Source organism: Haematobia irritans, chromosome 1 (genome assembly GCF_050003625.1).
Source record: "Haematobia irritans isolate KBUSLIRL chromosome 1, ASM5000362v1, whole genome shotgun sequence".
NCBI classification, from domain to species: Eukaryota; Metazoa; Arthropoda; class Insecta; order Diptera; family Muscidae; genus Haematobia; species Haematobia irritans.
The window spans coordinates 56,518,436-56,543,825 of record NC_134397.1 but is presented as its reverse complement, the minus strand read 5'-3'; the positions used below and the strand labels follow the sequence as shown (position 1 = coordinate 56,543,825).

Here is a 25,390-nt window from a genome sequence, read left to right as displayed (position 1 = left end):
TTATTAAGTAATATTTCTGTGTGTAACAACTATCATTGAAGCAGTAAATAGGCATACAGTTTCTGCCCTTACCGAGAACAATTGGGAGCATCGTCATCATTATCATCATCATCGTCATTACGATAATCATGACATTCACTTATGAAGAAGATTGGGGCACCATAAGTGCAACTAGAGAAAAACTGAAAATAGATTTTAGTTGGGAATATTTGTGCTTGGAAAACGGTTGTGCTAATTTGCAAAAAAAAAAAAAAAAACAAACAAAAAAAAATCACGCATTTAGAATAAATAGAAAATAAGAGAACCTTTTTTTTAAATTACAAACAACTCTCAGGGAAAGGAAAGAGTACGGAATGGCTTCAGCAGAGTGCTTAAAATTGATATGTGATGGTAATTATCATTGGCATGGGCTACCAAATTGGCTGAATTATGATCATTGATCGTATTGACCTATATTGTTTTTTGAAGAATGTTTATACGTTTCTCTTTTTGTTTTGTTTAAGGTGACATTGAAATTATTAGAATTAAGGAAGATCTTTACGATGATGCTGTTGATGTAAGTAAAAAAATTTGTATCGCATCCCAAAAAAGAAAATGATTGGATAGTAATTAAATAAAATTAATGCTCGTATTTAAGAAGAAAAATTTTATCAATTTAAAAAATGAAACTTGCCAAAAATATTAATATCCCATCATAAGTATTGTTCTTTGCTAAAAATTTAACCTATGTACTGATAGACATTAAATTAATTTGGACCCTCTTAATGACATATTATATCTATCTTACACATTTTAGACTAGTGGTGTGGACTACAGCCATAACTACCCTGAAAAAATCAGTGAACCCACCAGAAAGAAAAATGTTGATAAATTTTAGAAAATTTAGATTATTTTTAGAAAATTTTAACTAAACAGTAATACAAAAGCTGACATCACGCCGATATCACAAAAATGAGTAAAAATTTTTCGACAAATTCAAGAAAATTTATTAGGCATAATTAATTTTTTTTTTTCACTTCTTAAAGAAAATTTTATAGTTTGAAGAAAAAAATTGGAGTTTAAAATGGCAAGAATGTCTTTAGTGCCATACGAAGTTCAAGATGGGCACAGTTTTGGCAAAATTTACCAAGTTAAGAAATTCTGAAGCATAACGATTTAAGTCAATCGTTATGCTTCATTTGTGTATATTTTTTCCCTCTGCTTTTGTTAATTTAACTAACTTAGGCAAAAAATATTAAAGTCATGGAAACTGTAATAATTCCATGAACTAAAAGAGAGTTAAATCGGCTTTAATTAAATATAGGGTCCATTTTTTTTTGAGTGCATATTCCTTCTCTGCGTCTACAAATACCAATTTTCGCATTATAATTAGAGGGCAGAGGGCATGTATTAATATCGCACAAATTCTGGGGCTCTGTTTGTCGCCTATCTAATTATGAAGCGATACCAACCAACATTTGAACGCTTGTTACTGACATCATTTGCTCCTCCTAGAGACTCCGGAAGCACAAATGCCACAGTTGGTATTGGTAGATTTTGCAAAACATTCCTGTATTGGTAGATTTTGCAAAACATTCCTCTACACTTAAGAGGTGCTCCAAATTGCTATACAATAAAATGTTGACAAAAATTTACTAAAGAAATAAACTTTGGCAAAATTTTCTATAGAAATAAAATTTTGACAAAATTTTCTATTGAAATCAAATGTTGACAAAATTTTCTATAGTAATACAATTTTGACAAAAGTTTCTATAGAAATAAAATTTTGACAAAATTTTCTATAGAAATAAAATTTTGACAAAATTTTCTATAGAAATAAAATTTTGGAGACATTTTCTATAGAAATAAAATTTTGACGAAATTTTGTATAGAAATAAAATCTTGACAAAATTTTCTATAGAAATAAAATTTTGACAAAATTTGCTATAGAAATAAAATTTTGATAAAATTTGCTATAGAAATAAAATTTTGATAAAATTTGCTATAGAAATAAAATTTTGACAAAATTTTCTTTAGAAAAAAAAAAATGACAAAATTTTCTATAGAAATAAAATGTTGGTGAAATTTTCTATAGAAATAAAATTTTGACAAAATTTTCTATGGAAATAAAATGTTGACAAAATTTTCTATAGAAATAAAATTTTTACAAAATTTTCGACAAAATTTTCTGTAGAAATAAAATGTTGACAAAATTTTCGATAGAAACAATATTTTGAAAAATTTTCTATAGAAATAATATTTTGACAAAATTTTATATAAAAAATAAATTTGGTAAAATTTTCTATAGAAATAAAATTTTGTCAAAATTTTCTGTAGAAAAAAACATTTTGACAAAATTTTCTATAGAAATAAAATTTTGAGAAAATTTTCGATAGACCTAAAATTTTCCACAGAAATAAAATTTTGACAAAATTTTCCACATAAATAAAATTTTGGCAAAATTTTGGATAGAAATAAAATTTTGGCAAAATTTTCTATAGAAATAAAATTTTAACAAAATTTTCTATAGAAATAAAATTTTAACAAAATTTTCTATAGAAATAGTATTTTGACAAAATCTTCTATAGAAATAAAATTTTGAGAAAATTTTCGATAGACCTAAAATTTTGACAAAATTTTCTACAGAAAAAAGTTTGGCAAAATTTTCTATAGAAATAAAATTTTGACAAAATTTTCTATAGAAATAAAATTTTGATAAAATTTTCTATAGAAATAAAATTTTGACGAAATTTGCTATAGACATAAAAATTTGACAAAATTTTCTATAGAAACAATATTTTGAAAAAATTTTCTATAGAAATAATATTTTGACAAAATTTTCTATAGAATAAAATTTTGACAAAATTTTCTATAGATACAATTTTGATAACATTTTCTACAGAAATAAAATTTTGACAATATTTTCTATAAAAATAAAATTTTGACAAAATTTTCTATAGAAATAAAATTTTGACAAAATTTTCTATGGAAATAAAATGTTGGCGAAATTTTCTTTAGAAATAAAATTTTGACAAAATTTTCTATAGAATAAAATATTGACAACATTTTCTATAGAAATACAATTTTGACAAAATTTTCTATAGAAATACAATTTTGACAAAATTTTCTATAGAAATACAATTTTGACAAAATTTTCTTAGAAATACAATTTTGACAAAATTTTCTATAGAAATAAAATTTTGACAAAATTTTCTATGGAAATAAAATTTTGACAAACATTATCTATAGAAATAAAATTTTGACAAAATTTTCTATAGACATAAAATTTTGACGAAATTTTCTATAGACATAAAATTTTGACAAAATTTTCTATAGAAATAATATTTTGACAAAATTTTCTATAGAATAAAATTTTGACAAAATTTTCTATAGAAATAAAATTTTGAGAACGTTTTCCATAGACCTAGAATTTTGACAAAATTTTCCAATAGAAATAAAATTTTGACTAAATTTTCTATAGAAATAAAATGTTGACAAATATTTCAATAGAATAAAAAATGTTGATAAAATTTTCTATAGAATAAAATTTTGACAAAATTTTCTATAGAAATAAAATTTTGACAAAATTTTCTATAGAAATAAAATTTTGACAACATTTTCTATGGAAATAACATTTTGACAAACATTTTCTATAGAAATAAAATTTTTACAAAATTTTACGTAGAAATAACATTTTGACGTAATTTTCTATAGACATAAAATTTTGACAAAATTTTCTATAGAAATAAAATTTTAACAAAATTTTTTATAGAAATAAAATTTTAACAAAATTTTCTACAGAAATAATATTTTGACAAGATTTTCTATAGAAATAAAATTTTGACAAAATTTTCTATAGAAATAAAATTTTGACAAAATTTTCTATAGAATAAAATTTTGACAAAATTTCTATAGAAATCAAATTTTGAGAACGTTTTCGATAGACCTAAAATTTTGACAAAATTTTCTATGGAAATAAAATTTTGACAAAATTTTCTATAGAAATGAAATTTTGACAAAATTTTCTATAGAAATAAAATTTTGACAAATATTTTAATAGAAAAAATGTTGACAAAATTTTCTATAGAATAAAATTTTGACAAAATTTTCTATAGAAATAAAATTTTGACAAAATTTTCTATAGAAATAAATTTTGAAAAAATTTTCTATGAAAATAAAATTTTGACAAAATTTTCTATAGAAATAAAATTTTGACAAAATTTTCTATAGACATAAAATTTTGACAAAATTTTCTATAGAAACAATATTTTGAAAAAATTTTCTATAGAAATAAAATTTTAACAAAAATTTCTACAGAAATAAAATTTTAACAAAATTTTCTGTAGAAATAATATTTTGACAAAATTTTCTATAGAAATGAAATTTTGACAAAATTTTCTATAGAAATACAATTTTGACAAAATTTTCTATAGAAATAAAATTTTGACAAAATTTTCTATAGAAATAACATTTTGACAAAATTTTCTATGGAAATAAAATTTTGAGAAAATTTTCTGAAGAAATAAAATTTTGATAAAATTTTCTATAGAAATAAAATGTTGACAAAATTTTCTATAGAAATAATATTTTGACAAAATTTGACAAATTAATGATTTAATTAATGATTTTATTGATTTAATTAATTTGGCGAATTAATTATTTAATTCGTATTATCATTTTCGTGAATAAATTCTTGAGTTGTTTTATACCAATTATTAGTCGTTAGTTTCTTTTTTATTTTTCATATTTGAATTGTCTTTCAGATTTTCATGAACTGTTTCCTGAAGCATGAAAATGTAAGCAAAGCCTGTGATCTGTGCGAATCCCCAGAAACACTCAGCGAAATGGAACATTTGATAAGGGAAATACTGAAGGACAATATCTCACTTGGGGCAAGGGATGTGAAAACTAATGAATTAGCGGCCATATGTGTAAATAAAATCATTGTAAGTATTTACTCACATTATCGGATCTCGATTCAAATGGATAGAAATCCCACATTTCTGAAATAATAAAATATAATAATAAAAAAGGTTAAAAAATGTGATATATTTTGATGTATTGTGATAAAAATGTAATATTGGACTGTACAAATGCCACATGTTCTAAATTGATCCTTTTAAAATTTGTACGAATTTTTTTGGAATTGTAATTTCGTTTTTGTTCCATCCAAAAGTTCTATTTGGTTATCGTTTGTACGAAGCGATGTATCAGACGTTTGCAACTATATGTGTTTGTTTAATTTAAACGGAGTTTCTTTAAATGCACTTATGTGTGTGTGCATTACACACTAGTCTATAAATAGAATATGAATAAGTTTAAGTGGTAGCTGGCTTTATATTAGGCTATACATATAGGCACTTCTATTTTTTACCACTGACGCACCCGATTATTTTCTTCTGTAGAATCAATATGTTTATGTTCAAATGGGGCCATATTTGCTTGGTGCCGTTGCTACCCCCCAAAACAGCATTCTCATGCAGTATGAGATTGCAGGTAGCCAGAGGCATACCAACAGATTCTAGTTCCCCTGGAATATGTAAGGTAGTTCCGAGCCTTGCTAACTCATCCGCTTCGCAGTTCCCCGGTATGTTCCTATGGCCAGGCACCCATATTAGGTGAATATTGTGCTGCTCAGCCATCTCGTTAAGAGATTTGCGGCAGTTGATGATCGTTTTCGAGTTAAGGAACACAGAGTCCAAGGATTTTATTGAAGGTTGACTGTCTGAGTACATATTAATGCCAGCAATTGTTGGAACATTATTTCTCAGCCCAAAAGCCACCTCTTTTATTGCTAATAATTCAGCCTGAAAACCACAGTGATTAGGTAATCTTTCGCTATTCGAAGTTCCAGATCTTTAGAATATACTCCGAAACCCACTTGTCCATCCAATTTGGAGTCATCAGTGTAGAAATCTATATATCGTTTATTCCCCGGGGTCTGTGTGCACCACGCCTCACTGTTGGGAATTTGAGTTTCAAACTTTTTGTCGAAAAGTGGTTTCGCCATAGTGTAATCCACTACGTCAGGCATATCCGGCATTGTACAGAGGACCGAACTGTAGCTATACTTATTTTCCAACCACATCGATAGCTCGCGTAACCGCACAGCCGTTGTTGCAGCTGACTGTTTGGTCAAAATGTCTAAAGGCAATAGATGCAGCATGCCATTAAGGGAATCTGATCTTGTCTTACTGAATGCGCCTGAGATACACAAGCACGTCATACGCTGAACTTTGTCTAAACTTGTCGGCTGCTGAAGTGCCGGCAACCAGACGACAACACCAGCATTATAGGTCTAACCACTGCCGTGTATCTCTCCAGAGTCTTAAGTAGGAATGAGTATTAGCTGATTGGTCGGAAATCCTTCGCACTCGTGTGAGAGGCTTTTCCCGCTTTAGGTATGAAAACGACTTTCCCTCCATTTTCCTGCAATATATGCTAAGTTTATACATCCTGTATATATCGCCGACAACCAGGGAATAATTCTTGTAACTCCGCCGGAGTAATTCCATCAGTTCCGGGGGATTTGAATGGTCTGAAACTATTTAAAGCCCATTTTATACTAAAGGGTGATACGGTCAAAATTTGGTCAAGGGAAAACGCGTGTAAATCGGTGAAATCGTTTATTTAAAAAAACAAATTACATTTCTTTTTCAAGTTCAATTAGTATAAAATTCAGGAAAAATATTCAGTTAGGCTTTCGCTTTTCCAAATCCGAATTGCCGGGCAGGTGTCAATGCCATCGGATTTTGTACAGCCACCTTGTCCACCTTCTTCGCCGCAGAAAGCCAGTTTACCTTGAAATGCTCCTCGTCCTTTGCAGTTTTTTTGGTCTTCTTTAGGTTCCGCTTGACAATAGCCCAGTATTTCTCAATTGGGCGGAGCTCTGGCGTGTTGGGAGGGTTCTTGTCCTTGGGAACCACCTGCACGTTGTTGGCGGCGTACCACTCCATGGCCTTTTTACCGTAATGGCAAGTTGCCAAATCCGGCCAAAACAGTACGGAACAACCGTGTTTCTTCAGGAAAGGCAGCAGACGTTTATCCAAACACTCTTTCACGTAAATTTCTTGGTTGACAGTCCCGGAAGCTATGAAAATGCTGCTTTTCAAGCCACAGGTACAGATGGCTTGCCAAACCAGATATTTCTTTGCGAACTTTGACAGTTTTATGTGCTTGAAAATATCTGCTACCTTTCCCCTTCCTTTTGCCGTATAAAACTCCTGTCCCGGAAGCTGCTTGTAGTCGGCTTTGACGTAGGTTTCGTCGTCCATTACCACGCAGTCAAACTTCGTCGTGTACAGCCTCCGGGATCGCGCTTTGGCCGTCGTATTTTGTTTATCATCGCGATTTGGAGTCACTACCTTCTTGTAAGTCGATAGTCCGTCTCGTTTTTTGGCTCGATGCACGGTTGTAGACGATACACCCAGCTTATTTGCGGCATCTCGGAGAGAGAGGTTAGGGTTTCGCTTGAAACTACCGGCAACTCTCTTTGTCGTCTCAGCGGCTTCCGGTTTTCGATTTCCCCCCGATCCAGACTTCCTGGCTGTCGACAAACGTTCCCCAAACACTTTAATTACATTTGTAACGGTTGATTTGGCAACTTTTAGCGATTTTGCCAGCTTTGCGTGCAAATAGCTCGGATTTTCGCGATGCGCGAGCAAAATTTTGATACGCTGCTCTTCTTGCTTGGACGGCATTTTGACAACTGAAGAGTGAATTCCAAAATCGAAATAGGAGCAACATTCTACACACACACACCTTCAAAATGAGGGGTGTTCAGGTTTTTTAAATGCAAAATTGAAAGAAATACGTCAAGTTTATATTGACCAAATTTTGACCGTATCACCCTTTAGATTTCGATACGATTTCCTCTATAGGAAATGACCGCTGAGCCGCTGTGCACCGCCAGAACATGGTTCAACCGTCTGATTTCCAGGAAAATGTGTGTCCAATAGTATCGTCAGCGTCTCCTCACTGGACGTTGTTAAATTGCCCTCCGATGTTTTAATGAAAGCAGAAGCTGAGTTAGTGGAGTTAGCTAATACCTTCCGTAGTCTGGAAGCCTCGCACGTATTCTCAATACTGCTGCAGTAGTAATTCCAAGAGTTGTGCTGAGCCCCTGACTCCTAATGCTTCACTTTTATGCGTTATTTTTCGAATAAAACCAGAAGGCTTTTTATATCAACATTACAAAGAAGGGGTGATAGAACTTGTCCTTGGGTAGTAGCTCGGTTCACATACATTTAGGTTAAGTTTGGTATGGTGGCAGCCCGAAATCCTTGTGGCTACAATACGTATCTTCGTTACGAGTTTATCTCTTAGCCTCAGTATCTCTTGATCAAAAATTTGAGTTGGCAATGCATTTACTATTGAACTCGGATGGACGTTATTGAATGCCTTTTCGATGTCTAGAAAAGCCATGACAGATAGTGAGTTTCAATAGAGATGACTAGTTCATGCAATGCAGTCGCAGTAGACCAGCCTTTCGAATAAGAATGTTGTCGTTTCGAGGGCTGTTAACTGAAGCGATATTTGTATGTTGAAGAGAATAAAAACAACCTTAGTATGGCTTATCATCGGGCGTCGACCCAGAAATGAACTAGAGCAAAACAGCTGCTTTCAGTTCAGAGAACGGCAGTCCGTTTTAGTAACTGCTGGAATGATCCCAATAGCCTTCAAGCATTGAGCGGCAAAATGTTTCCCAGGCCAGACTTGATACCGAACATCCGACAAGAGACCAGATAAAATGGCAGGAACGATGGTGGAACGAGAAAAGGGACAGATTGACACACCGACTTATAACCGACATACAATTATGGTGAGAGAGAAGACATGGGGAAGTAACTTATTACATAACAGAAATCTGTATTTACGAAGAAGAGGTCACGGATGCAGCGGTGCCAACTTTGACGATTTTTGATGGCAAATTTGACCTGTGACGATTTTTGAAAATGTTCAACTCAAGTGTTTCATTTTAAAAATTGTTGTGACAATTTGACGATTTTTTAAAGTAACTTAGTTATAAGTTGGCGATTTTTCATAAGTTGTACTGTAAACAAGCATTTTTTTAATCTCAATACTATGGTAATTTGTATCTAGCTTGCTGTCAGTCACATTCGTCTCCAATGTAGAAATAATTTTCAAAGCAATCAATATAAATAAAATTAAAATTCGGAATTTCTTTGAAACTTAAAATTTACAAGATATTCTTGTGTCCAAAAACTACTTAAAGCTAAAGAATTCTGACGGCCATTTTCATAAAGCTCCGTTAGTGTTCCGTTAATTAACCAACTTTTAAACCGTATTATAGACGAAGCTGCCATCTTGCCTTTATATTCCATAGGCCAGTTAGGAACTTAACTGACGAAAATTTTTCAGTTAAAGTTAGCCGGAGAGAAGATATTTGCAATTTACTCTCTTTTAACTGGCAGTTAAAGCCTAACGGAGCTACATGAAAATGGCCGTGAATGCAATAAACTCAATTTAGTTAAATTAACTTTATTCATAACCGCACGGATGAAAAAGACTGTTTTTCATATGTTTGGCTATAAACATTATATGTTTGGAACACAAATTTTTAAACACAATATTTTTGAGTGCAAGCATATAATGTTCATAAACTAGCATAACATGTTTGGGACATATATGTTAATATGTTAGAACATATTATGTTTGGGACATAAAATGTTTGTAAATATAATATGCTTGGATGCATACATATATTAATTTAGAAATAGCCTATAAACATATATGTGTTTAGTAGCTTGGAGCGCTATTTAACAGGGAGCGATATTGAATTAAGTTGGTGGTTGTTGCTTGTTATTACAAAATTAACATTTTATTTTTCCTTGGTCAATTGATCAGCTACTTCTTTGATCCTTACAAACTGTGTGGTCCGCTGTTCGAATCCCCGTCCGGCAAAAGGTAAAATTAAAATAAAAACAAGTATATACGGCCGTAAGTTCGGCCAGGCCGAATCTTATGTACCCTCCACCATGGATTACGTAGGAACTTCTACTAAAGGCTGTCATCCACAATCGAATTACTTGGCTTGCGATAACACTTGCCGATGGCAAGGTATCGTAAAACTTTTTAACACTGTCTTCTAAATTGTAAGTTAGCCCATACGGGGTATATATTAAACAAAAAAAGGCTGATTAAATACGTATATAATCTAGTTTGACAAAATTTTCTATAGAAATAAAATTTTGACAAAATTTTCTATAGAAATAAAAATTTGACAAAATTTTCTATAGAAATAAAAACTTGACAAAATTTTCTATAGAAATAAAATGTTGACAAAATTTTCTATGGAAGTAAAATGTTGACAAAATTTTCTATAGCAATACGATTTTGACAAAAATTTCTATAGAAATAAAATGTTGACAAAATATTGTATAGAAATAAAATTTTGACAAAATTTTGTATAGAAATAAAATGTTGACAAAATTTTCTACAGAAATAAATTTTTTACAAAATTTTCTATAGAAATAAAATTTTGACAAACATTTCTATAGAAATAAACTTTTGACAAAACTTTCTATAGAAATGAAATTTTAACAAAACTTTCTATAGTAATAAAATTTGACAAAATTTTCTATGGAAATAAAGTTTAGGTAGATTACAAAATTTTCTATAGAAATAAAATTTTGACAAAATTTTCTATGGAAATAAAATTTTGACAAATATTTGTATAGAAATAAACTTTTGACAAAACTTTCTATAGAAATGAAATTTTGACAAAACTTTCTATAGTAATAAAATTTGACAAAATTGTCTATGGAAATAAAGTTTTGGTAGATTATTTTTGGCGATATGGACCAATTTTTGTGTAATAAGTCATCGGCTATATATAACTAAAGACCGATATGGACCAATTTTTACATGGCTGTTAGAGGCCATATACTGACAAAATGTACCACATTTCAACCGTATCGGATGACTTTTGCTCCTCCAAGAGGTTCCGGACGTCAAATCTGGGGACGGTTTATATGGGAACTATATATAATTATGGACCGATATGGACCAATTTTTGCATGGTTGTTAGAGACCATATACTAACACCATGTACCAAATTTCAACCGGATCGGATGAATTTTGCTCTTCCAAGAGGCTCCGGAGTTCAAATCTGGGGATCGGTTTATATGGGGGCTATATATAATTATGGACCGATATGGACCAATTTTTGCATGGTTATGAGAGGCCGTAAACTAACATCAGGTACCAAATTTCAACCGGATCGGATGAATTTTGCCCCTCCAAGAGGCTCCGGAGGTCAAATCTGGGGATCGGTTTATATGGGGGCTATATATAATTATGGACCGATATGGACCAATTTTTGCATGGTTGTTAAAAACCGTATACTAAGACCACGTACTAAATTTCAACCGGATCGGATGAATTTTGCTCCTCCAAGAGGCTCCGGTGGTCAAATCTGGGGATCGGTTTATATGGGAGCTATATATAATTATGGACCGATATGGACCAATTTTTGCATGGTTGTTAGAGGCCGTATACTAACATCAGGTACCAAATTTCAACCGGATCGGATGAATTTTGCCCCTCCAAAAGTCTCCGGAGGTCAAATCTGGGGATCGGTTTATATGGGGGCTATATATAATTATGGACCGATATGGACCAATTTTTGCATGGTTGTTAGAGACCATATACTAACATCAGGTACCAAATATCAATCGAATCGGATGAATTTTGCCCCTCCAAGAGGCTCCGGAGGTCAAATCTGGGGATCGGTTTATATGGGGGCTATATATAATTATGGACCGATATGGACCAATTTTTGCATGGTTGTTAGAGACCGTATACTAAGACCACGTACCAAATTTCAACCGGATCGGATGAATTTTGCTGCTCCGGGAGGCTCCCCAAGCCAAATTTGGGGATCGGTTTATATGGGGGCTATACGTAAACGTGGTCCGATATGGCCCATTTTCAATACCATCCGACCTACATCAATAACAACTACTTGTGCCAAGTTTCAAGTCGATAGCTTGTTTCGTTCGGAAGTTAGCGTGATTTCCACAGACGGACGGACAGCCGGACAGACGGACAGACGGACGGACGGACGGACATGCTTAGATCGACTCAGAATTTCACCACGACCCAGAATATATATACTTTATGGGGTCTTAGAGCAATATTTCGATGTGTTACAAATGGAATGACAAAGTTAATATACCCCCATCCTATGGTGGAGGGTATAAAAATCATACAATTGAATAATTTCTTCTACAATGTTTGTATTACAGAAAAAGGTGCTAAGAACTAAAAAATCTCGTGGAAGTGAGAAAGATGTGGGGGAATATACAATTGGGCAGAAACAAAATTTTGAGCATTCAGGTCGAAAACCTATGTTGTTAGCACCTATATTACCTGTTCATTATTTTCATAATTCATTATGATTGTAAATATATAAATAAATAAATAAAATTTTGAGCACAATATAAGCATATAATATTTTTGGGTGCAAAATGCTTCCAAACATATTATATGTTCACATAATAACATATTGTTTTTTTGCAAGACAACATTATTGAATTTGGATGCAAAATTACAAAATGTTTGGAACTTAGACTACCCAAACATATATTGTTTAGACCAATATGCTTTCAAACATATTATATATAGGAAGAGATCAAACATATAAATGTTTGGGCAATACCCAAAAATATATATGCTTGAAGCAAAATATGTTTGGGAGTATATGTTACAGAAGCGATTTTTTGTGAGCGTGCGATAAGCCAAGTTATGCTAAATAAATTGTAATAATAATAAAACTTATACATGATCAACTAAAATGATTTAAATTCGTTTGAAGAATATAATAAAAGTGAATTAAAATGGCTTTTGCAATGCTTTTATTTTGAATAAAACGTTTATTTTCCTCCCAAACCGTTGTTTTCGACTATTTCATGGGTGACGATTTTTCGACGAATTTTATGTGACGAGTTGACGATTTTGACAAAAAATATTTTAAAAATTAACGATTTTAAGCCCAAAACAGTTGGCACCACTGCACGAATGACGTTGAGCATACATTGTTTGCCGCCGGGCAGAACCTGGGACAGCGTTTCAAGATGAAATTGGACATGTCTCTCCGAGAAATATAATCCACAAGATGGTGCAAAGTGAAAGGAACTGGGTGGCTAGAAAGTTTCCCTCCAGGAAAAAGGTTGACATGGACACGACGACATGAGTAATGTAAGCTTTAGTCTGGATGCGGACTGAAAGGAGATAGTCACGGACCTCGTGAGGTTCCGAAGTGGTAGACATACCCCGAGGGAAGAGTGATGGGTACAAAGTGAAAGGAACTGGGAGGCTATAGGGCGTTTTGTAGAAAACGTTCTCCGCGGGAAAAATGTTGACATGGAGACGACGACATGAGTAATGTAAGCTTTAGTCTGGATGCAGACTGAAAGCAGACGGTCACGGAGCACGTGAGTTTCCGAAGTGGTAATAACACCCCGAGGAATGAAGGATGGGGTTTTAGCCGGTATCGTCGATTGTGATGGAGTACTCGGTGTATAAATCATTTTCGTACCCTTATGCGCCGTGTTTGTAAAAGATCTTACAGTGTGGCCGACAGTTAAGGATTGTCGGTGGTAAATGGCTGATAAGTCCCCGGTCTGACACATAGATGGCGTCGCTAGTATTAAATGCATATTATTTTTATATAGTACCAACCTTCAAATGGTTCGTGGCAATATTTGACATCTGTAAGTCAATTAGTTTGTGAGATAGATCGTCTTTTGTGAAGCAACATTTGTTATTGTGAAAAAAAATGGAAAAAAGGAATTTCGTGTTTTGATAAAATACTGTTTTCTGAAGGGAAAAAATACGGTGGAAGCAAAAACTTGGCTTGATAATGAGTTTCCGGACTCTGCCCCAGGGAAATCAACAATAATTGATTGGTATGCAAAATTCAAGCGTGGTGAAATGAGCACGGAGGACGGTGAACGCAGTGGATGCCCGAAAGAGGTGGTTACCGACGAAAACATAAAAATAAACCACAAAATGATTTTGAATGACCTTAAAATGAAGTTCATCGAGATAGCAGAGGCCTTAAAGATATCAAAGGAACGTGTTGGTCATATCATTCATCAATATTTGGATATGCGGAAGCTCTGTGCAAAATGGGTGCCGCGCGAGCTCACATTTGACCAAAAACAACAACGTGTTGATGATTCTGAGCGGTGTTTGCAGCTGTTAACTCGTAATACATCCGAGTTTTCCGTCGATATGTGACAATGGATGAAACATGGCTCCATAACTACACTCCTGAGTCCAATCGACAGTCGGCTGAGTGGACAGCGACCGGTGAACCGTCTCCGAAGCGTGGAAAGACTCAAAAGTTCGCTGGCAAAGTAATGGCCTACGCATGGAATAATTTTATCGAAAAATCATCAACAGTGACTATTATATGGCATTATTGGAGCATTTGAAGATCGAAATCGCGGCAAAACGGCCCCATATGAAGAAGAAAAAAGTGTTGCTCCACCAAGACAACGCACCGTGCCACAAGTCATTGAGAACGATGTCAAAAATTCAAGAATTGGGCTTCGAATTGCTTCCCCACCCACCGTATTCTCCAGATCTGGCCCCAGCGACTTTTTCTTGTTCTCAGACCACAAAAGGATGCTCGCAGGGAAAAAATTTGGCTGCAATGAAGAGGTGATCGCCGAAACTGAGGCCTATTTTGAGGCAAACCCGAAGGAGTACTACCAAAATGGTATCAAATAATTTAGAAGATCGTTATAATCGTTGTATCGCTCTTGAAGGGAACTACGTTGAATAATAAAAACGAATTTTGACAAAAAAATGTGTTTTTCTTTGTTAGACCGGGGACTTATCAGCCAACCTGTTATGTTGAATAATAAAAACGAATTTTGACAAAAAAATGTGTTTTTCTTTGTTAGACCGTGGACTTATCAGCCAACCTTAATACCCCGAGAAATGAGGGATGGGGTTTTAGCCGGTATCGTCGATTGTGATGCAATTCGGCACTCGTCAGTTGTATAAATAATATTCCTACCATTATGCGCCGTGTTTGTAAAAATCTTACAGTGTGGCCGACAGTTAAGGATTGTCGGTGGTAAATATCCATAAATGTGTTATCGATTCCATTAACAAGCTCCAGTATCGTTTATGTCTTCAAACATAACTTATATTGTGGCCAATATTTGGGATATGTTTGACACGAGCACTGTCGTCCATAAACTTATAGTCTGGACGGCGCAAAAAAATAAATATCGGGAACAAATTTAGAAATCTGCTTTGGAGCCAGTATGGAAGCGTCGGAAAAGCCATTTTAATATATTTTTTTTGTTTTCAATTTAGATTAATTTCTGGACACGTCTTTTTGAATTTCAGAATCCCTCAGCCAATATCACCTTAGACGAACTCTTCGACTCTTTTCAAACGGAAAATCTAAAAACTGTGGGTAATTACCTCAATACCGTGGAATACACCTACGATATATGCAAAGAGTGGCGCATTGATTGTATGATTGAATTAAATTTCCTCTCTACCCGACCAGAGTATGGACGTCGTGGCATTGCACTAGCATTGACGGAATATTTGATAGAATACGGTCGTAAATTGAAGGATGGATGTGAGAAAGAAATCGAAGAGTTACCAGAACATCTACACGATCAAAGACCTAAAGCCATAATTTCAACATTTACATCGCGTTTCTCGCAAAAGATTGGTGAAAAATTGGCATTTGAGACATTGTATAAGGTGGAAAATTCCCAATTTACCTTTCGGGGAAAAACATTTGCGGAGAAAATTGATAATCCCATACATAAATATTCTACATTTGCAGCATTGGCATTGTAGAACTACTACCTGTAGAGAGGAAGTTGTCTTAGCTTTTGTAATTTCAATAAAATTGAAATGATTGGTTTTGTAGTTTTATTATATTTTCGCCAAAGGTGGATTCTTAACCATTTTTTATAGGTGGAGCGATATCATATTAGCTAATTTGAGAAAAAAAGGAATGTGCTTTTCGAATCTGTGGTTATACCATTTCAACTATAAGAATTTTCACTACTTGTCCATAGCATAATTTGGGATGGATATCAAATTAATTAATTAATTTTTGTTATACCCTCCACCATAGGATTTTTTGTCCTACTATTTGTAACACATCGTAATATTGGTATCAGACCCAATAAAGTATACATAATATGGTTCGTGGTAATTTTATGAGTCGATCTAGCTATGTCCATTAGTCTGTCTATTAAAATCACGCTAACTTTGGCACACGTCGTTGTTATTGCTGCAGGTCAGATGGTATTGCAAATGGGTCATATCGGAACACCAAGGTATAGCCCCCATATAATTGAGATGCCGAGATTTGGCTTGCAGAGACTCTTGGAGTCCGGAGTGATGGGAATATAATAAGTTTACGATTCCGTTTGTAACACATCGAAATATCGATTTCCGACTACATAAACTATATACAGTGGGAAGCAAAACCGAGTGCATGTCTTCACTTTTTCCATTCGTTATTAAAAACAAAATGTTTAGTAAGGCCCACAGAGATTGGGTCGTTGATGACTGGAAATAAGTTAAATGGTCAGATGAAACACCCAAACCCATTTTTAATCTGATGCAATAACATAGAACATTACTGGTAACGACCTCCGAACATTACTGGTAATGACAACAGCACATCACACAAACAGTAAACCATAGAGGAGGAAGCTTCATGGTATGGGGATCCCAGCAAAAAAAGCGTCGACAAAAAAGTAGTGAAAATGTTCTTTTTGGATCCGGAATTGGTGCCAAATTGACGCAAAAGTTATGCATTTAACATGGGCTTGTCATAGGACGGATGTGCACTGAATTTGCATCACATCTTAAGGTGTGATGCGAATTCAGTGCTTTGTATGTGAATTAAGAAATTTTATGATATTATGACAAATAAACAATTTTTAAAATCTTTTGTAATTTTAAATGCATTATAACGCTTGTCTGGAACGTTTGACATCAAATATTTTCAAAAATTTGCAATTTTTCTAAAAAGGATTTAGAATTTTTTTTCGGCAAAATTTAAATAAAAATTTTTAGCCCATGTGAAACAAAAAACAATTAAAATTTCCATTAAAAATATGAAAAAGCGAGTTATAAAAAAGTCAACTCAAATGAACTTCTTGTGCAGTTAAAATAAAGCACATCATTGGGAGGCCATTTTTGGAAGTGCTTTTAAAGTTGTGCCTTTAGAAGAAATTCCAATTTTTTTTGCTGGGATGGTGACAAAACTTGACCGTTGGTTATTGATAAGGAATCATGAAAAAAGCAGACTACCTTGATATTGTGCTATGAAATTTTGCCTGAGTTTGTGGAGGTTTGCACCTACATTGAGGAATGTTTTTCAAAAAGACGGCAAATCCAAACATACTTACAATAAGGAAATGGTTGTCGGAGCACAGTTCTCAAATGCCCAAAAGGCTACCACAAAGCCCCGATTTCAATCACATTGAGAATTTATGGTCTCTGGTTAAAAGGTGTTTGAGATTACACCAAAGAGCACAAAAAAAATAGCGATGAGATCTAGAGCCAAGTTAAGCACAATTAGTCGGATATTCCAAAAGAAATAAAAAAACTTAGTGGAAGTTTGTCAAGACGAGTTAAAACCATAATTAAAACAAGTAAGGAAAGTCTAAAGTCGGGCGGGACCGACTATATTATACCCTGCACCACTTTGTAGATCTAAATTTTCGATACCATATCACATCCGTCAAATGTGTTGGGGCCTATATATAAAGGTTTGTCCCTAATACATACATTTAAATATCACTCGATCTGGACAGAATTTGATAGACTTCTACAAAATCTATAGACCCAAAATTTAAGTCGGCTAATGCACTAGGGTGGAACACAATGTTAGTAAAAAAAATATGGGAAACATTTAAATCTGAAGCAATTTTAAGAAAACTTCGCAAAAGTTTATTCATGATTTATCGCTCAATATATATGTATTAGAAGTTCAGGAAAATTAGTGTCATTTTTACAACTTTTCGCCTAAGCAGTGGCGATTTTAAAAGGAAAATGTTGGTATTTTTACCATTTTTGTCGAAATCAGAAAAACATATATATGGGAGCTATATCTAAATCTGAACCGATTTCAACCAAATTTGACACGCATAGCTACAATGCTAATTCTACTCCCTGTGCAAAATTTCAACCAAATCGGAGTTAAAAATTGGCCTCTGTTGTCATGAGTGTAAATCGGGAGAAAGCTATATATGGGAGATATATCCAAATCTGAACCGATTTCAACCGAATTTGGCACGCATAGCTACAATGCTAATTCTACTTCCTGTGCAAAATTTCAACTAAATCGGAGCAAAAAATTTGCCTCTGTGGGCAAATGAGTGTAAATCGGGCGAAAGCTATATATGGGAGCTATATCTAAATCTGAACCGATTTGGATGATATTTTGCAAGTTTTTCGAGACTCATAAAATATTCGGATGTATGGAATTTGAGGAAGATCGGTTGATATACACGCCAATTATGACCAGATCAGTGAAAAATATATATGGCAGCTATATCGAAAACTGAACAGATTTTTTCCAAAATCAATAGGGATCGTCTGCGAGCTGTACTTTGCACACAAAAATACATCAACAGACAGGCAGACGGACATCGCTAAATCGACTTAGAATTTAATTCTAAGCCGATCCGTAAACTAAAAGGTTGGTCTGTGATTACTCCTTCTTGGCGTTACATACAAATGCACAAACTTATTCACCCTTATTCCTGAAGTCGCCCTCGCCATCGCTTTTTGTCGCTTTTCCTCTGTCGCCACTAATTGGTATTCCGTTCGTCGATATATTCTGCTATCGAAGAAAATTGGTATTCCTGGTGTCGCTTTTTGTCACCAATATCGTCGCTTTTTGTCGCCTTTAAATTTACAAGCGACGAGTTTAGTGTTTAATTTTTGAAGAAGTTTTTTTAGACTTTATTAATCGAACAATTGAAAAATAAATTTAAAAAATAGAAATTGGTAAGAGGTGAAGTGACTAATCTTCAACAATTACAAAAAATTGTGAAAAAATCTGTATATATAGCAGGTATGGTCATCACATTCACATCATAGAAAAGAACACTGTACAATTAAAGTAAACGTTTTAATAGAAACCCTTCAAGGCCAATGTATTTTATTTAGCACCAAACATAGATAACAAATGTGTCCTTCACGAACTTTGAATGATTCTTGGGCACATAATGTCAACGTCGTTCCAATTGTATATGCCGGATGCTGTTATTGTCCTAATGTAGATATCTAAATAATTTCCCCGAGTCAAATTTATCATTTATTTTGATTTTCCAAGTCAAAATTGGATTACAAACAAATAGCATTTTATACGCAAATAATTGAAATTCAGTTTTGTATATCAGCTGATTGTTTTCTTTCATGATGATTCTTGTGCCATTGATCTAAGCGTCGTCTCCATTTTTATAGTTTTGGAAGCTTTTACTGTCCTTGAATATATATCCACATTTTTTCCCACGTCAAATTAATTATTTTTCTTGATTTTCCGACATAGAATTGCGTCGGAAATAAAAATAGTTTAAGCTGAAAAAATTAAAATTCATTTTTTTTTGCACATCAGCTGATTGTTTTCTAGTGATATCGGCCTTTTATTACCGAGTATTGTAATTGGTACAAAAAGTAATCGTCGTCGTCGCCGTCGCCACTTCACAGGAATACCAATTGAATGACGAGACGACTTAAAAGCGACAGATGACAAAAAGCGACGGCGAGAGCGAGGGCGACTTCAGGAATAAGGGTGATTATACCCTGTACCACAGTAGTGGTGAAGGGTATAAAAATGTATTACATGACTATAGCCTAAGTAAAGATACATAAAATAATAAGTGTGTAAATTTAAAATTGTATAACAATTTTTACATGAGTAACTCATAAAGGGCCCCCGGCCAAGTAAGTATAATGTAAGGGAGTACGAATTCAAAAGATACGAGCGACTCGCACAAGAAATGACTTTTCATATACAGAACAACAGATACGAGGAATCACAATCTGAGGATTTCTCGTCGAGCGAGAGAATCGAAAATAGTCACATAGAGTGCTACACGGATGAAAAAGACTGTTTTTCATATGTTTGGCTATAAACATTATATGTTTGGAACACAAATTTTTAAACACAATATTTTTGAGTGCAAGCATATAATGTTCATAAACTAGCATAACATGTTTGGGACATATATGTTAATATGTTAGAACATATTATGTGTGGGACATAAAATGTTTGTAAATATAATATGCTTGGATGCAAACATATATTAATTTAGAAATAGCCTATAAACATATATGTGTTTAGTAGCTTGGAGCGCTATTTAACAGGGAGCGATATTGAATTAAGTTGGTGGTTGTTGCTTGTTATTACAAAATTAACATTTTATTTTTCCTTGGGCAATTGATCAGCTACTTCTTTGATCCTTACAAACTGTGTGGTCCGCTGTTCGAATCCCCGTCCGGCAAAAGGTAAAATTAAAATAAAAAAAAATCATACAATTGAATAATTTCTTCTACAATGTTTGTATTACAGAAAAAGGTGCTAAGAACTAAAAAATCTCGTGGAAGTGAGAAAGATGTGGGGGAATATACAATTGGGCAGAAACAAAATTTTGAGCATTCAGGTCGAAAACCTATGTTGTTAGCACCTATATTACCTGTTTATTTTCATAATTCATTATGATTGTAAATATATAAATAAATAAATAAAATTTTGAGCACAATATTGTTTGGGAGGATTTTTTTTAAGCATATAATATTTTTGGGTGCAAAATGCTTCCAAACATATTATATGTTCACATAATAACATATTGTTTTTTGGAAGACAACATTATTGAATTTGGATGCAAAAATACAAAATGTTTGGAAATTGACTACCCAAACATATATTGTTTAGACCAATATGCTTTCAAACATATTATATATTGGAAGAGATCAAACATATAAATGTTTGGGCAATAGCCAAAAATGTATATGCTTGAAGCAAAATATGTTTGGGAGTATATGTTACAGAAGCGATTTTTTGTGAGCGTGTAGGTACCCCACTACGAATAACTTTATATAAGAAGAGCAAATTGGCACACTTGACATAATGAGAAAACGATACACCAAGGAACCTCACCAATATTCTGAAACATGATCTCTTCTTCTTAGATTGAAGACACATCTGACAATAGTATTCATCGCGTATTTCAATCGCTGAAAATGGGCAGCAGTCACTCCCGAAAAAATCTCCAGACAGTATCTTATAGCAGGCAACAATAACGCATGTGCAAGTCTGTATCGAATCCAAGGTGGAAAGACTAAATTGCATGAATAAATTCGACGCAAGGTAGAATATAATTTATTCAGAACCAACTCAATATGAGGAACAAAACTTAAATTTTGGTCAATTAGAACTCCCAAACACTTAATCTGACTAACAAATTCAATCCTATCCATCCCCAAACGGACATCGATCACATCACTATCACCGCCAAACAGTAATGCTTTCGTTTTTTGCGGGTTTATAACAAAAGAATTATCACCTGACCATTGTGCTACTCTACCCAAACAATAATTAATGTTGCTTTCCAAAACATCAGAAAAACCGCGACGAGAGTTAAAGAGAAGGAAAACATCATCAACATCATCAATATATAAATAAAGAGCAAGCACAAGCACTTAAATATCCCCCAAATCATCCATATATAAAAGGAAAAGCAGCGGCCCAAGGATCGAGCCCTGGGGAACACCCGAATTTTAAGGCAAAATACAAGAGGTTCTGTTATTCAAATCCACAAACTGAGTCCTTCCACTCAAATATGAAAGAATAAATCTACACGCGGTTATGGAAAAATGAAATCTGAAGCATAGCTTTTTAATCAAAGTTAGAAAACAAATAGAATTAAACTACGGTTATGGAAATAGAACTGTAGTTTTCTTCTCAATCTGGGTTTTCTACTTATTTCAAAATTTAAAAGAAATTGTATCCATAATGCATTCAAAACACGGACATACGCCCATGGGCTTTTCACTGGGGTACCCTCCTCAGTTGGGGTTACCGACGTGTACCCTCTTTGATTCGTTGTCGTCTATCAAAAATATCCAAAAAGAGGTTTGCACACTTTAGGCATATATTTGCGTTTTAACCCCCTCTAGTTAAAGGTCTAAATATAAAATAATTAACAAAACTTGTTCATATTTTACTGCTTTTAGTCAAACAGCAACAAATCAAGAGGAAATTTGATTGATTTTTTTTGCGAATGTGAAAATTAAAATTTTTTCTGATGATTTGTGTTTTGGCTAAAAACAACTTTAACTTCACACCCTTAATTTGATCCGATTTCATCCAAATTCAAAAGCGTTTGCCCTTGGCTAAAAAACACCCTGTACAAAATTTCATCAAAATCGGTAAATAATTGCCGCCGGAATCCTGCGAACAACAAATACATGGACAAACGGACGGAAATCAAGGGCTACATCGACTCAGGAGGTGATTCTGAGTCGATCGATATATATTTTATGGGGTCTAAAATCAATATTTCTGGTAGGCACGTTTTTTGGCAGATGAAAGTTATTAAACCCTGACCACTATGTGGTTTAACAGGTTGGCTTATAAGTCCCCGGTCTGACACATAGATATATAGTACCAACATTCAAATGATTCGTGTCAAAATTTGACGTCTGTAAGTCAATTAGTTTGTGAGATAGAGCGTCTTTTGTGAAGCAACTTTTGTTATTGTGAAAAAAAATTTCGTGATTTGTTTTCTGAAGGGAAAAAATACGGTGAAAGCAAAAACTTGGCTTGATAATGAGTTTCCGGACTCTGCCCAAGGAAAACAACAATAATTGATTGGTATGCAAAATTCAAGCGTGGTGAAATGAGCACGGAGGACGGTGAACGCAGTGGACGCCCGAAAGAGGTGGTTACCGACGAAAGCATCAAAAAAATCCACAAAATGATTTTGAATGACCGTAAAATGAAGTTGATCGAGAAAGCAGAGGCCTTCAATATTTGGATATGCGGAAGCTCTGTGCAAAATGGTTACCGCGCGAGCTCACATTTGACCAAAAACAACAACGTGTTGATGATTCTGAGCGGTGTTTTCAGCTGTTAACTCGTAATACACCCGAGTTTTTCCGTCGATATGTGACAATGGATGAAACATGGCTCCATCACTACACTTCTGAGTCCAATCGACAGTCGGCTGAGTGGACAGCGACCGGTGAACCGTCTCCGAAGCGTGGAAAGACTCAAAAGTTCGCTGGCAAAGTAATGGCCTACGTTTTTTGGGATGCGCATGGAATAATTTTATCGAAAAATCATCAACAGTGACTATTATATGGCGTTATTGGAGCGTTTGAAGGTCGAAATCGCGGCAAAACGGCCCCATATGAAGAAGAAAAAAGCGTTGTTCCACCAAGACAACGCACCGTGCCACAAATCATTGAGAACGATGGCAAAAATTCATGAATTGGGCTTCGAATTGCTTCCCCACCCACCTTATTCTCCAGATCTGGCACCCAGCGACTTTTTCTTGTTCTCAGACCTCAAAAGGATGCTCGCAGGGAAAAAAATTTGGCTGCAATGAAGAGGTGATCGCCGAAACTGAGGCGTATTTTGAGGCAAAACCGAAGGAGTACTACCAAAATGGTATCAAAAAAATGGAAGGTCGTTATAATCGTTGTATCGATCTTGAAGGGAACTATGTTGAATAATAAAAACGAATTTTGACAAAAAAATGTGTTTTTCTTTGTTAGACCGGGGACTTATCAGCCAACCTGTTATGAGAAGGTAATTTAGAAGAGTGCTTCTTCGAATCTGACTCAAATGGTTTTGCTGAATATATTGAGCTGTCAATAAAACAAATACAATGTAACTGTCATTTGACAAAAATTGCAGTGTGAACTAGGTAACACTTCGTGCTTGTTATCCAGTATATGTGATGATATAGAAAAATGTTGATTAATGATAAACCAAATTTTGTTCCCACCCATGGGCATAATCTTTTTGTTAATCCTTTAGAAAATTAATTTGTAATAATTATTGTTCCATTTAATTTTTTTTATGATACAGTAACCATAAATGTAATGTTAAAAATCTTTGATAGATATTTGAATTTGTTTCAAGACCAGCATAAATTTACATCGATGTAGGTTTTTTGCAAATGCAGGAAAATACAAAAAATATCGAACAACTAAATAAATAATGAACTCACACTCGCGCTTATATTGGGACTTCAGGAAGATCCTTTTTATTCAATCATTAATAGAGGGTGTTTTTCTTGTGTGTGTGTGTTTTTTTTTGGTGGAAGGAACTGTGTCAAAACATAATTTGTTTTCGCCCATACAATATTGTTGCCTACTCATCATCAATGAGGGTAACTGCGAATGACTATGGATTTGATGTCCTTTTTGCTTGTGTATCATACACTATGGAACGTTGGCATTGTTTTTGTAATGGATGTAACAGTCTAACGAAACTAGCTATATAAATGGTCGCTATTAATGCACAGAAAAAATTCCGTATTTAAAATAACCCTAAATTTAACTTATTTTTATTGCAAAAAATTATTTGCTAGCAATAAAAGTTTATTAAATTTTTCGAAATTTTCCACAGCTTAATGAATGGGATCCACCGTGGTGCAATGGTTAGCATGTCTTTCTTGCATACATACACAGGGTCGTGGGTTCTATCCCTGCTTCGATCGAACACCAAAAAGTTTTTCAGCGGTGGATTGTCCCCTTTCAGTAATGCTGATGACATTACTGAGTATCTCCTAGCTTATCTAAGTGGTTTCACCGAAATGTGAAACGCCGTTCGGTCTCGGCTATAAAAATGAGGTCCTTTGTCATTGAGTTAAACACAATGAATTTTTGTTTTGGACCAAAATGTTTGCAAAATTGGACAAAAATTCGTACCAGGGGACCATTTTTTCAAATTAGATTAATATAATTTAAAAGTTACAATTCTTTAAAAATTTTACTTCGACAGAAAATTTTGTAAAATATTCATTTCTATTCAAAACTTTTATTTCCAAAGAAAATTGTCTCAAAATTTTATTTCTATAGAAAATTTTGGCAAAATTTTATTTCTATAGGAAATTTTTTCAAACTTTTAGTTCTATTCAAAATTTTATTTCTATAGAAGATTTTGACAAAATTTTATTTCTATAGAAAAATTTCTCAAAATTTTATTTCAATCAAAAATGTTGTCAAGATTTTCTTTTTATAGAAAATTTTTGTCAAAATTTTGTTTCTTTAGAAAACTTTGTTAAAATTTTTGTTTACTATAAAATTTTTTCAAAAGGTCATTTCTTTAGGAATATTGCCAAAATTTCATTTCTATAGAAAATTTAGC

The 25,390-nt window shown here is 33.6% G+C and overlaps 1 protein-coding gene across 1 annotated transcript; it reads left to right on the top strand.

Moving 5' to 3' along the window:
• The first annotated feature begins 221 nt into the window (after positions 1 to 221).
• LOC142238629 (uncharacterized) lies at positions 222 to 15,909 on the top strand. The gene is made up of 4 exons (XM_075310321.1): positions 222 to 390; positions 504 to 556; positions 4,743 to 4,925; positions 15,370 to 15,909. The coding sequence occupies exons 1-4, from the start codon at positions 354 to 356 to the stop codon at positions 15,835 to 15,837; spliced, it is 741 nt and encodes a 246-aa protein (XP_075166436.1). The 5' UTR covers positions 222 to 353; the 3' UTR covers positions 15,838 to 15,909.
• Positions 15,910 to 25,390: the final 9,481 nt, after the last annotated feature.